Source organism: Pseudophryne corroboree, chromosome 9, assembly GCF_028390025.1.
Source record: "Pseudophryne corroboree isolate aPseCor3 chromosome 9, aPseCor3.hap2, whole genome shotgun sequence".
Taxonomy (NCBI): Eukaryota; Metazoa; Chordata; class Amphibia; order Anura; family Myobatrachidae; genus Pseudophryne; species Pseudophryne corroboree.
The window spans coordinates 467,775,227-467,788,780 of NC_086452.1; the positions used below are offsets into that span (position 1 = coordinate 467,775,227).

General features: G+C 45.9%; 1 protein-coding gene across 4 annotated transcripts in view; it reads left to right on the forward strand.

Annotated features, from left to right (window-relative positions):
- Positions 1-13,554, forward strand: part of LOC134958617 (inter-alpha-trypsin inhibitor heavy chain H3-like) — a 167,777-nt gene that overhangs the window by 41,472 nt on the left and 112,751 nt on the right. For all 4 annotated transcript variants that reach the window (XM_063941325.1, XM_063941326.1, XM_063941327.1 and 1 more), the window contains exons 7-8: positions 12,699-12,815; positions 13,155-13,323. In XM_063941325.1, coding sequence (XP_063797395.1) covers positions 12,699-12,815; positions 13,155-13,323 — 286 coding nt within the window. The remainder of the gene's footprint in view (positions 1-12,698; positions 12,816-13,154; positions 13,324-13,554) is intronic.

The following is a 13,554-nucleotide window of genomic DNA, read 5'->3' on the forward strand; positions in this document are numbered from 1 at the left end:
ATATATTATATACAGGTGATATATACAGTATTATATACAGTTGGTATATTATATACAGGTGATATATTACATACGGGTGATGTATTACATACAGTTGATGAATTATAGACAGGTATATTATATACAGGTGATGTACTATATGAAGGTGATGGATTATATACAGGTGATGTATTATATATAATGGTGTTTTATATGCAGCTGGTGTATTATAAATATATACAGGAGCTGTTTTATATGTAGGTGATGTATTATATGCACGTGATGTACTATATACAGGTCATGTATTATATACTGGTGATTAATTTTATATATTTGATGTATGAATGGTGATTTATTGATGACATAAACTTATATTGTGAATACTGCGCCTGTCAGTATAGAACTGAGGCCCTCATTCCGAGTTGTTCGCTCGGTATTTTTCATCGCATCGCAGTGAAAATCCGCTTAGTACGCATGCGCAATGTTCGCACTGCGACTGCGCCAAGTAACTTTACTATGAAGAAAGTAATTTTACTCACGGCTTTTTCTTCGCTCCGGCGATCGTAATGTGATTGACAGGAAATGGGTGTTACTGGGCGGAAACACGGCGTTTCAGGGGCATGTGGCTGAAAACGCTACCGTTTCCGGAAAAAACGCAGGAGTGGCCGGAGAAACGGTGGGAGTGCCTGGGCGAACGCTGGGTGTGTTTGTGACGTCAACCAGGAACGACAAGCACTGAAATGATCGCACAGGCAGAGTAAGTCTGGAGCTACTCAGAAACTGCTAAGTAGTTAGTAATCGCAATATTGCGAATACATCGGTCGCAATTTTAAGAAGCTAAGATTCACTCCCAGTAGGCGTAGGCTTAGCGTGTGTAACTCTGCTAAATTCGCCTTGCGACCGATCAACTCGGAATGAGGGCCTGAGTTTGGATCTATAATTATAATTACAATATGTGGATCTATAATTACACATAGGCAGAAGTAAGCCGATAGAGTGGTTGGCATGTAGGGTGTATATAACTGCAGCGGGTCTGTGTATAAGAGTAATGCTTGACCTCTCCCGACACTACCCCCCCTCCCCCCCCACCTCCATCCCCCCCACCAAAAAAAAAAGGAGGAAGTACAGGCAGTTCCATAAGCAGATAGTTTGTCCCTCCAGGGCCGGATCAAGAGCAACATGGGACTGGGCTAAAAATGGCCAACAACCTAACCTGAGATGCAGAGGGGGTGTGACCAGTGAAATGTGGGTGTGACCAGTGCTGTGTGGGTGTGGTCAGTACTCTACTCTACAAGCCCAGTATCTCTCCAGTATCTCCCTAAATACATGGATAAATACAAAATTGCATCGTTGTGTGAGGAAAATAAAAATGTCACTTTATACTTTATTTATGGATAACCTGCTGTCATGATGATGGGCCTATTTTTATGTGAAGACCCTGGACTGTAGTCACATTCAGCCCACTGTTAGTCTGGCCCCACCGCCATACCATATGGGAGAGTACAGACCAGCTTTATCATTGGGAAACACATCTGTTGCCTCAGATATATCTAAAGAGCAGGCTTGAGAACCCCCAGCAGCGGTTACAGCCACCCAGCGCGTCACTCTTGTTTCTACAGTGCTCCGGCGTCTCCGGTACGGCTTTCTGTAACTGCTCTGTGGACTCTGCTCCGTGTTCATTTGTTTTGTATTTGGCAGCTTCACTTTAATGTTTTTCTGCAAACATTTCTACGTCAGCTGATTCGTGTTGCAATCGTCTGCAGTGTGGTCTAGGCTAATCCCCACAGATAATTAATGTGTGGCGGATATTGTACATATTTGGAGCGGTTCCTGAGTTAGTCAAACCTGATACTCTCATCACCCCAGAGGTGCCACGGAAATCAGTACTTTTCCAATCATTTCAATGCCCAGATCTTAGTAATAGAATACATTTGGTGGTATGCATGTAACTATGCATGCAAACGGTGTGATTCTGAGTCGAATGCAAAAGTGGATGTGTTTGTGCGATGCTGCGGGAACCCAATTTACTACCTTATGCAAATGTTACACCCCCTAGTGGTGCTGTTGTATGTCAGTGTGGACTGCACCTTCTCTTCAGGACACCACGGCAGAGAGATGGGAGACTCCCCTATTTCTCCCAATACAATGACGATACAAAGGGTAAATTGTTTTATTGGACTGGCTCCCTCTGTTGCTTTTTGTCTGCTTTGTTGAACAAAGGCAGGTTAACATACACAGTATAACACAATAGTAAATAAATTGACACAATGCAGATAACAATACGATATACCTCTACTTGATATTCCCACTCGGCCGTTGCTGCTAGCAACACAGTGGTATTATGACCTCAATATGAATAGTGCAGATAGTATATTATTAAAATAACTCCGCTTAAGATCACAGGGCCAACAATAGTTTCAATAAGTGGCATATCGTTCAAAGGGTTAACCTTACTCAAGGTTTAAGCTTTTACATGCTTTAGCTATGGCATAAATATAAATAACACATAATCCAAGACTGAATAGTTTAACAATAACAAACACACAATAATAATAATAATAATAATAATAATAATAATAATAATAATAATGCAAATCAGTTGCAAGTAATACATTTCTCAGTAGGTAATATCTTTGCGAGTAATGAGTCCTGAAAGATATAAATAACCTTTCGATAAATAGTTCTGTGTAAACGGAAAAACCTTTTGAATCTTCCCTGGCCAGACTTTCGTCGGTGCACGTTAAATGCAGAGACAGCAAGTAGAGAGGAACGATTTCACACAATATTATTCATAGGTGGGCTGCTGAGTGTCACCATAGTTTCTGGTATTGGAAGTGTTAATAGTATCTGGCACAATAGTAATGAGGACCAGAAGAATTACTGTTGTAGGCACTTAATATGAACAGATCTTGCACTGTATCAACGATGAAGCTGCCCCTATAATTGTAACCACTGAGGTTGGGGTTTTGCGTTGCGAGTAGGCAGGGTCACAGATATACACGTGCTACTGTTGCTGCAATCTACTTGTGCAATATATATATATATATATATATATATACAGCCAACTCCTGGATGCTGGTACAGGGCTATGCCCCACGATAAATATAAGAAGAGTCTCTGTTAGCGGGGAGCTGTAGCGGAGTTGCAGGTAGTGAGTTATGGCTTTGGATTACATAAACTCAAATCTGTCAGAAATCCCACAGTGCAGGCTGTAATATAGACTGCAGTCTCACCAGGGTACCGAGTCCAAGGATTGTACCTGCATAGATGTACACTTGATCTGGGGCTTAACTAAGCCATGTGTGTGGTAGATGCACACAGGGATGGATTAAGCCTTGGGGGTGCCCGGGGCACTTAAGACACGGGGGCCCTGATGGAAGGTCGGGAATGTATATTAAATTGTGCATACCTTCCAACATGTCCCATTCCAGGAGGGTCACAATGCTCTCTACCTGTACTTCCCTCTTAATATATGATTGACGTCACCTGTGTTGAACTATTTAATTGATAAGAAAGGTGTTTCATCACAGATGATTGCAATCATAAACTAGGGGGTAAATTTACTAAGATTCGTGTTTTCCCGTTTGAGGTCAAAGTTCAATCACGAATGACATCGAAAGTGTAAATATGCAACTTTTTGAATTGATTACGACTAATTTACTAACTTGCCGTATTCTGCATTTTCGGGTTTTCCGATGTCGATGTCATTCGTTTTTTTAGGCAGTGTTTTACGTGAGTGACTTGTAAAACACTGCCGATTTTAAAACAATGAATCTCGGCCGGATCTGAGAGATCCGTGCTGGGCTTCATTGTGCACTTTGTTTAAAAAAAAAATAAAGTTTAAATGTTAAAAAAAATTTGCGTGGGGTCCCCCCTCCTAAGGCAAACCAGCCTCGGGCTCTTTGAGCCGATCCTGGTTGCAGAAATATGGGAAAAAAATGGACAGGGGTTCCCCCATATTTAAGCAACCAGCATCGGGCTCTGCGCCTGGTCCTGGTTCCAAAAATACGGGGGACAAAAAGCGTAGGGGTCCCCCGTATTTTTAAAACCAGCACCGGGCTCCACTAGCTGGACAGATAATGCCACAGCCGGGGGTCACTTTTATACCGTGCCCTGCGGCCGTGGCATCAAATATCCAACTAGTCACCCCTGGCCGGGGTACCCTGGGGGAGTGGGGACCCCTTCAATCAAGGGGTCCCCCCCCCAGCCACCCAAGGGCCAGGGGTGAAGCCCGAGGCTGTCCCCCCCATCCAATGGGCTGCGGATGGGGGGCTGATAGCCTTTGTTGATAGTTATGAATATTGTTTTTAGTAGCAGTACTACAAGTCCCAGCATGCCTCCCCCGCAAGCTGGTACTTGGAGAACCACAAGTACCAGCATGCGGCGGAAAAACTTGGCCGCTGGTACCTTTAGAACTACTACTAAAAAAATACCCCAAAAATGACAAGACACACACACCTTGAAAGTAAAGTTTTAATACATCCATCCACACAAACATATACACATACTTACCTTATGTTCACACGCAGGTCGGTCCTCTTGTCCAGTAGAATCCATGGGGTACCTGTTGAAAAAATTATACTCACAAAATCCAGTGTAGATCGGTCCTCTTCAAATCCATTTGTAATCCACGTACTTGATAAAATAAAAAAAACGGAGTCCCGACCACGAACTGAAAGTGAGGTCACTTTCGGTCAACCGCTGAGCAGAAAGTTCCCACCATTGGTTACAATGGAGCGCATAGGCGCTACATTGTAACACTGCCGTGTGCTGCCTGTCAGTCAGTACAGGAGCACACAGCCGATCAGGAGGGTGCTACAACGCGGCGCTCCCTGATTGGCTGAAGAAACCCACTTAGACAGAAGTCAGAGTGGGTTTCTGGCATTCGGGGAAAGGGGTCCCATGTGAAAACATGGGGCCCCTTTCAGTTCGTGGTCGGGACTCCGTTTTTTTATTTTCTCAAGTACGTGGATTACAAATGGATTTGAAGAGGACCGATCTACACTGGATTTTGTGAGTATAATTTTTTCAACAGGTACCCCATGGATTCTACTGGACAAGAGGACCGACCTGCGTGTGAACATAAGGTAAGTATGTGTATATGTTTGTGTGGATGGATGTATTAAAACTTTACTTTCAAGGTGTTTGTGTCTTGTCATTTTTGGGGTATTTTTTTAGTAGTAGTTCTACAGGTACCAGCGGCCAAGTTTTTCCGCCGCATGCTGGTACTTGTGGTTCTCCAAGTACCAGCTTGCGGGGGAGGCTTGCTGGGACTTGTAGTACTGCTACTAAAAACAATATTCATAACTATCAACAAAGGCTATCAGCCCCCCATCCGCAGCCCATTGGATGGGGGGGACAGCCTCGGGCTTCACCCCTGGCCCTTGGGTGGCTGGGGGGGGGGACCCCTTGATTGAAGGGGTCCCCACTCCCCCAGGGTACCCCGGCCAGGGGTGACTAGTTGGATATTTGATGCCACAGCCGCAAGGCACTGTATAAAAGTGACCCCCGGCTGTGGCATTATCTGTCCAGCTAGTGGAGCCCGGTGCTGGTTTCAAAAATACGGGGGACCCCTACTCTTTTTGTCCCCCGTATTTTTGGAACCAGGACCAGGCGCAGAGCCCGATGCTGGTTGCTTAAATATGGGGGAACCCCTGTCCATTTTTTCCCCATATTTCTGCAACCAGGATCGGCTCAAAGAGCCCGAGGCTGGTTTGCCTTAGGAGGGGGGACCCCACGCAATTTTTTTTCCGAAAATTTATAACATTTCCCCCCCCTTCCCACTGAAAAACATGCACGGATCTCATGGATCCGTGCATGCCTATACAAACACCGGATAAAAAAGCAGGTCTGTTTTTTTTTAGCACTTTTTCACGATTTGTATTTTATCACGGCAGTGTTTGGCTATTGTCGGCAGTGTTTGTGTTTTGCACTTTTTAGTAAATTCCCGATTTCTAGCAAATTGCAGGCGTATTTGACCGATGGTGTATTGATTCGTGATTTTTTCCTAGGACTTCCAAAATATTACGAATGCCCTCATCACTGCCGTGATTATTGCTTAGTAAATTACCGAGATGACACTTTGATGAAAAAATGGCATCTCGGTCAAAATCGGGACCTTAGTAAATATACCCCTAAGACGGAAGTCTAGGTAGAGAGCATTGTGTCCCTCCTGGAATGGGTCATGGTGGGAGGTACAGATTGTATATATGTAAGTTAAACCAATGGTGTATTTTAGTTTTTACTAATAGTTTAATAATGTCTGGGCACTGTTTATAGCTCCACCTAACTGAAAGACAACTATTTTAGACATTTTCTTTAGTGGAACAAAGACAACTTAACCTTTAAATACACAGACAAATAAAATAATTTATCTTGTCACATGCAAGAATAGCAGCAGCCTCTGTACTACTTACACACTGGGACAGGACTCAGGAGGACTCTGTGTGTGTCTCTATCTCTAGACCCAAATGGTTTAATTGCATAACGGTTCACAAAGTACTCAGACACCCAGGCGGGAGGAGAAGCTGGTATCTCTGTCTCACTTAGAGCTCTCTCCACCCTCCTATCTCTCCTCTGGTCAGAAAGCTCTTTTGGCAGCTCATAAAACCTGATAATCCTGTGTCTCTTCCTGCACTGCATACTGTCCTGCTGGCATTCTGTCTGCTGGTTCTGCTGCTGCTTAAAAGGGAAAGCTGGTGATGCCAGTGTGCTCTGGCCGGGGACCCCTGACAAAGGGGGGCCCGGGGAACTATATGCCCTGCATCCCCCCCCCTTAATCTGGCTATGGATGCACAACAATGTAAAGCATTGATATGTTACAGCAGATCTGTTCCATGCTGTTACTTGGGTTCTCTTTGCCGGTATCTGAGCCCAGGTTCCTACTGAGAGTCCCTCTGCGCAGCCACCGGATCCCTCAATGGCCTTGTACTCTGCATTGATCACCCCCGCTGCCTCAGCGTCCCCACAGCCAGCTCCGCTCTGTGTCTCAGCAGCCACACACAGCTAATGTCTCCTGCAGCCTCATGCAGCCAGTGTTTCCTGTCTTGGCGCCCTCACAAGCTCCGCCCCCTGACAGCCTCCTGTTTCCCTACGAAAAAGGACCGACGGATCTGCTTCAATGGGTGTCCGCTGGGTCCTGAAGATGGTCAGCCTTAAGCCGGTGCATGCAGGGTCCCAGTGCGCCCCATGTCTCTTTCACTATCTCTGCAGCCGCCTTTGGGGTATCACCACATTGGGGGTAATTCCAAGTTGATTGCAGCAGGAATTTTGTTAGCAGTTGGGCAAAACCATGTGCACTGCAGGGGGGGCAGATATAACATGTGCAGAGAGAGTTAGATTTGGGTGGGTTATTTTGTTTCTGTGCAGGGTAAATACTGGCTGCTTTATTTTTACACTGCAAATTAGATTGCAGATTGAACACACCCCACCCAAATCTAACTCTCTGCACGTTATATCTGCCCCCCCTGCAGTGCACATGGTTTTGCCCAACTGCTAAAAAATGTCCTGCTGCGATCAACTTGGAATTACCCCCATTGTGCAATGTAGTGGCTGCAGTAGATGTGTAACAGAGGACAGATTCTGGGGGTCATTCCGAGTTGATCGCTCGCTAGCAGTTTTTAGCAGCCGTGCAAACGCTATGCCACCGCCCACTGGGGAGTGTATTTTCACGTTGCAGAAGTGCGAACGCTTGTGCAGCAGAGCGCCTCCAAATCATTTTGTGCAAAACAAGACCAGCCCTGTAGTTACTCTTCGTGTGCGTTGATTCTAATGACGGAGGGACGGCGTTTGACGTCACACACCCGCCCAGCGAACACCCAGCCACGCCTGCGTTTTTTCTGCCACGCCTGTGTTTTTCTAAGCACTCCCTGAAAACGGTCAGTTTACACCCAGAAATGCCCCCTTCCTATCAATCTTCCTGCATTCGGCCGTGCGACTGGAATGTTCGTTACACTCTGTTAGTGATGAGCGGGTTCGGTTCCTCGGAAACCGAACCCCCCCGAACTTCACCGATTTTACACGGGTCCGCGGCATACTCGGATTCTCCCGTATGGCTCGGTTAACCCGAGCGCGCTCGAACGTCATCATCCTGCTGTCGGATTCTCGCGAGATTCGGATCCTATATAAGCAGCCGCACGTCGCCGCCATTTTCACTCGTGCATTGGAAATGTTAGGGAGAGGACGTGGCTGGCGTCCTCTCCGTTTATTAATGTTGATGCAAATATTTGTGCTTATTGCTTAATTGTGGGGACTGGGGACCACCAGTATTATATAGGAGTACAGTGCAGAGTTTTGCTGATCAGTGACCACCACTTTTATCCGTTCTCTGTCTGAAAAACGCTCCATATCTGTGCTCAGTGTGCTGCATATATCTGTGCTCACACTGCTTTATTGTGGGGACTGGGGACCTGCAGTATTATATAGGAGGAGTACAGTGCAGAGTTTTGCTGACCAGTGACCACCAGTATTATACGTTGTCCGCCTGAAAAACGCTCCATATCTGTGCTCAGTGTGCTGCATATATCTGTGCTCACACTGCTTTATTGTGGGGACTGGGGACCAGTAGTATTATATAGGAGGAGTACAGTGCAGAGTTTTGCTGACCAGTGACCACCAGTATTATACGTTGTCTGCCTGAAAAACGCTCCATATCTGTGCTCAGTGTGCTGCATATATCTGTGCTCACACGGCTTTATTGTGGGGACTGGGGACCAGCAGTATTTTATAGGAGGAGTACAGTGCAGAGTTTTGCTGACCAGTGACCACCAGTATTATACGTTGTCTGCCTGAAAAACGCTCCATATCTGTGCTCAGTTTGCTGCATATATCTGTGCTCACAATGCTTTATTGTGGGGACTGGGGACCTGCAGAATTATATAGGAGGAGTACAGTGCAGAGTTTTGCTGACAGTGACCACCAGTATATATAGCAGTACGGTACGGAAGGCCACTGCTCTACCTACCTCTGTGTCATCAAGTATACTATCCATCTAGATTCTATACCTGTGGTGCATTTTAGTTTTGCAGTTTGCTGACAGTGACCACCAGTATATATAGCAGTACGGTACGGAAGGCCACTGCTCTACCTACCTCTGTGTCGTCAAGTATACTATCCATCTAGATTCTATACCTGTGGTGCATTTTAGTTTTGCAGTTTGCTGACAGTGACCACCAGTATATATAGCAGTACGGTACGGAAGGCCACTGCTCTACCTACCTCTGTGTCGTCAAGTATACTATCAATCTAGATTCTATACCTGTGGTGCATTTTAGTTTTGCAGTTTGCTGACAGTGACCACCAGTATATATAGCAGTACGGTACGGAAGGCCACTGCTCTACCTACCTCTGTGTCGTCAAGTATACTATCCATCCATACCTGTGGTGCATTTCAGTTGTGCGCAGTATATATAGTAGTAGGCCATTGCTATTGATAGTTACTGGCATATAATTCCACACATTAAAAAATGGAGAACAATAATGTGGAGGTTAAAATAGGGAAAGAACAAGATCCACTTCCACCTCATGCTGAAGCTGCTGCCACTAGTCATGGCCGAGACGATGAAATGCCATCAACGTCGTCTGCCAAGGCCGATGCCCAATGTCATAGTAGTGAGCATGTAAAATCCAAAAAACAAAAGTTCAGTAAAATGACCCAAAAATCAAAATTGAAAGCGTCTGATGAGAAGCGTAAACTTGCCAATATGCCATTTACGGCACGGAGTGGCAAGGAACGGCTGAGGCCCTGGCCTATGTTCATGGCTAGTGGTTCAGATTCACATGAGGATGGAAGCACTCATCCTCTCGCTAGAAAACTGCAGTGCCACTCCTAGATGGGCCAGGTGTTTGTGTCGGCCACTTGGGTCGCTTAACTTAGTCACACAGCGACCTTGGTGCGCCTCTTTTTTTCTTTGCATCATGTGCTGTTTGGGGACTATTTTTTTGAAGTGCCATCTTGCCTGACACTACAGTGCCACTCCTAGATGGGCCAGGTGTTTGTGTCGGCCACTTGGGTCGCTTAGCTTAGTCACACAGCTACCTCATTGCGCCTCTTTTTTTTCTTTGCATCATGTGCTGTTTGGTGACAATTTTTTTGAAGTGCCATCCTGCCTGACACTGCAGTGCCACTCCTAGATGGGCCAGGTGTTTGTGTCGGCCACTTGGGTCGCTTAGCTTAGTCACACTGCGACCTTGGTGCGCCTCTTTTTTTCTTTGCATCATGTACTGTTTGGGGACTATTTTTTTGAAGTGCCATCCTGCCTGACACTGCAGTGCCACTCCTAGATGGGCCAGGTGTTTGTGTCGGCCACTTGTGTCGCTTAGCTTAGTCACACAGCGACCTTGGTGCGCCTCTTTTTTTCTTTGCATCATGTGCTGTTTGGGGACTATTGTTTTGAAGTGCCATCCTGCCTGACACTGCAGTGCCACTCCTAGATGGGCCAGGTGTTTGTGTCGGCCACTTGGGTCGCTTAGCTTAGTCACACAGCTACCTCATTGCGCCTCTTTTTTTCTTTGCATCATGTGCTGTTTGGGGACTATTTTTTTGAAGTGCCATCCTGTCTGACACTACAGTGCCACTCCTAGATGGGCCAGGTGTTTTGTGTCGGCCACTTGTGTCGCTTAGCTTAGTCACACAGCGACCTTGGTGCGCCTCTTTTTTTCTTTGCATCATGTGCTGTTTGGGGACTATTTTTTTGAAGTGCCATCCTGCCTGACACTGCAGTGCCACTCCTAGATGGGCCAGGTGTTTGTGTCGGCCACTTGTGTCGCTTAGCTTAGCCATCCAGCGACCTCGGTGCAAATTTTAGGACTAAAAATAATATTGTGAGGTGTGAGGTGTTCAGAATAGACTGAAAATTAGTGTAAATTATGGTTATTGAGGTTAATAATACTATGGGATCAAAATGACCCCCAAATTCTATGATTTAAGCTGTTTTTGAGGGTTTTTTGTAAAAAAACACCCGAATCCAAAACACACCCGAATCCGACAAAAAATTTTCAGGGAGGTTTTGCCAAAACGCGTCCGAATCCAAAACACGGCCGTGGATCCGAATCCAAAACCAAAACACAAAACCCGAAAAATTTCCGGTGCACATCACTACACTCTGTGCAAACCCACGATACTCATTGTACCCATACGACGCGTCTGCGCATTGCGGTGCATCCGCATCCGCAGAAATGCCAATTTATAGCCTGATCGCTGCGCTGCGAACAACGGCATCTAGCGATCAACTCGGAATGACGCCCGATATACTCTATCATATAGCTGCCATTACACTCTGCATCGAAGCCTCGGTGTCTGGACTTTAGTACATTTGGAAATGTGGTAAAACCCCCCGAAAACTAGTTTTTTTTCTTCTTTAGTACATCCCGTCCAGAGAGAGATAAAGTGGAGCTTCTAACTGTCATGTTTCTAGCACAGCCTGTAAAATGTCAGGAGCTGATTGGTTAGTACTTTATCTCTCTCCAGGATTTGATAAATCTCCCCACTGAGTGCGGGAAGTAGCAGTATTTGGAACGTCAAAAATGTTATATTTTATACTCAGTTTTTATGGGAATGATTCGCAGTTGCTTGTAAAACGCTGGCAATTTCCGTGTTTGACTATAACTGCGGATTTCCAGCTGTATTCTGATACGACCAGTGTCGGACTGGGACATGAAGGGCCTACCGGGGGATTCAGTGGTAGGGGCCCATGTTTAGGGGTGTGGCCACTCTCCAGAGGGGGTGTGGCCAGTCACCACAGAGACTTTATAACTATTAGAGAGCGCATGGTCTGGGCCCCATGATAAATATATATAGTAAATACTGCTAGTGCATGCATGATAATGTACCAGATTAATAAAAGCAATGCACTGTAGAAAATACTCCCTAAAGTAACATACTGCATACCTCCCAACTGTCCTGATTTTCGTGGTACAGTTCCATTTTTTGGGTCTGTCCCTCCCACGGTCCGCAGTGTCCCGCGGTAAGGGGGGGCAGTTGGGAGGATCCCTATCACTCACTGCTCTGCTCAGTTCAGAGCGGAGTAGCGGTGAATAGATGCCATGCGCACACCGTCTATTCCACTGAGCCAGAGGGACTGGGGGCATGGCCAGCAGCTCACAGAGCACTGGCCGTGCCCTCACTGTGACGAAAATTGGAGGCATGGCTCGAGATCGCGCCATTCACGTGAAGCCACATCCCTTTTCAGTAGGCCACGCCTTCTTGTGGCGCCGCATCTGGAGTCCCGACTTAAAGCCCCCAAATGTTGGGAGGTATGATACTGTATGTATAATGTATAATTCACGTGCCCAGTCTGAAACCTGATCCCTAGAGGAAGGGGTGGGCCTCGAGGCATTGGGGATCACCGGGGGTTACCCCAGTACCTCTGTGGGCCAGTCCGACACTGGATATGGCCACATCCAACTGATCCCTGCATAACCTCTTGTTCCACCCACATGCCCACCTCCTATACGCGGATGCCCGATTACCGCCCAGAAACACCCACTCACTTGCAAGTGGAGATACGACTGTGGTTCGTCCGTCTCTGAATCGCTCGATGGTTGCGGACGCATGCACAGTGAGCGAAAGATCTGCGTTCAATTTTGAATCAGACCCCATATTCTTATTTAGATTTTTGGGTGGATTCTTGATGACCCATTATCCGAATCATTGTAGTAACTTGCTCGTTGTTCCTTAGTATCCTTATATTTCTGGTAATAATGACGTTTCTCATCCACAGATTGTCAATGGATACTTCGTGCACTACTTTGCGCCCGCCAGTCTTCAGAAGGTTCCCAAGAATGTGATTTTTGTTATTGACTGCAGTGGGTCTACGAAGGGGCGCAAAATTCAACAGGTAACGCGTGAAATCTGTGGGATTTATCATTGTTCCGTATTACAGTTCATTGACGCACCATGTAGCACATTTCCTGCAAAAGTTATGGTGCAGTCTTATAAACTTCTACTGTACGTGTGGTGCCAATCGCACTCGCGGCCCAATTCATGTTTGGATGGAATTGCGCAGACGCTATCTGCGGTTGTGCACTTCCATGTCATTTTTTTTCATTAGGAATTTTGAGTTTGTGAAATGTGCAGTCACTGAAACAGATAATCCCCCAGGTATAGGTGACCGGTGCTGTGTGTACATATCGGATCGCTATAGGATTATTATCGTACGTGCTGTTTTTATATTTAGACATTTGAAGCCTTTACAAAAATCCTAGAAGATTTACCAGAGGAAGATCATATTGGGATTCTAAAATTCAACGGCGAAGTTGTTAAATGGAAGAATAATCTGGTTAAGGCTGTACCTGACAATATCAAGAGTGCCAAAGAGTTTGTAGCTCAGATCAGCGCAAGAGGAAGTAAGGAAACAATTTAGTGTTATCCATGATAATACAAATTTTGCCATCATGTCTGGCGCATTTGGACCTACTCTCTGAGTCATGGTACTGGAAGTAGTACATATATGCTTCAGAATGCTACAATTTTACTACTGTCTTTTCCTAGGGCACACTTTTTGTTATATGGCCCTCATTCCGAGTTGTTCGCTCGCTAGCTGCTTTTAGCAGCTTTGCACACGCTAAGCCGCCGCC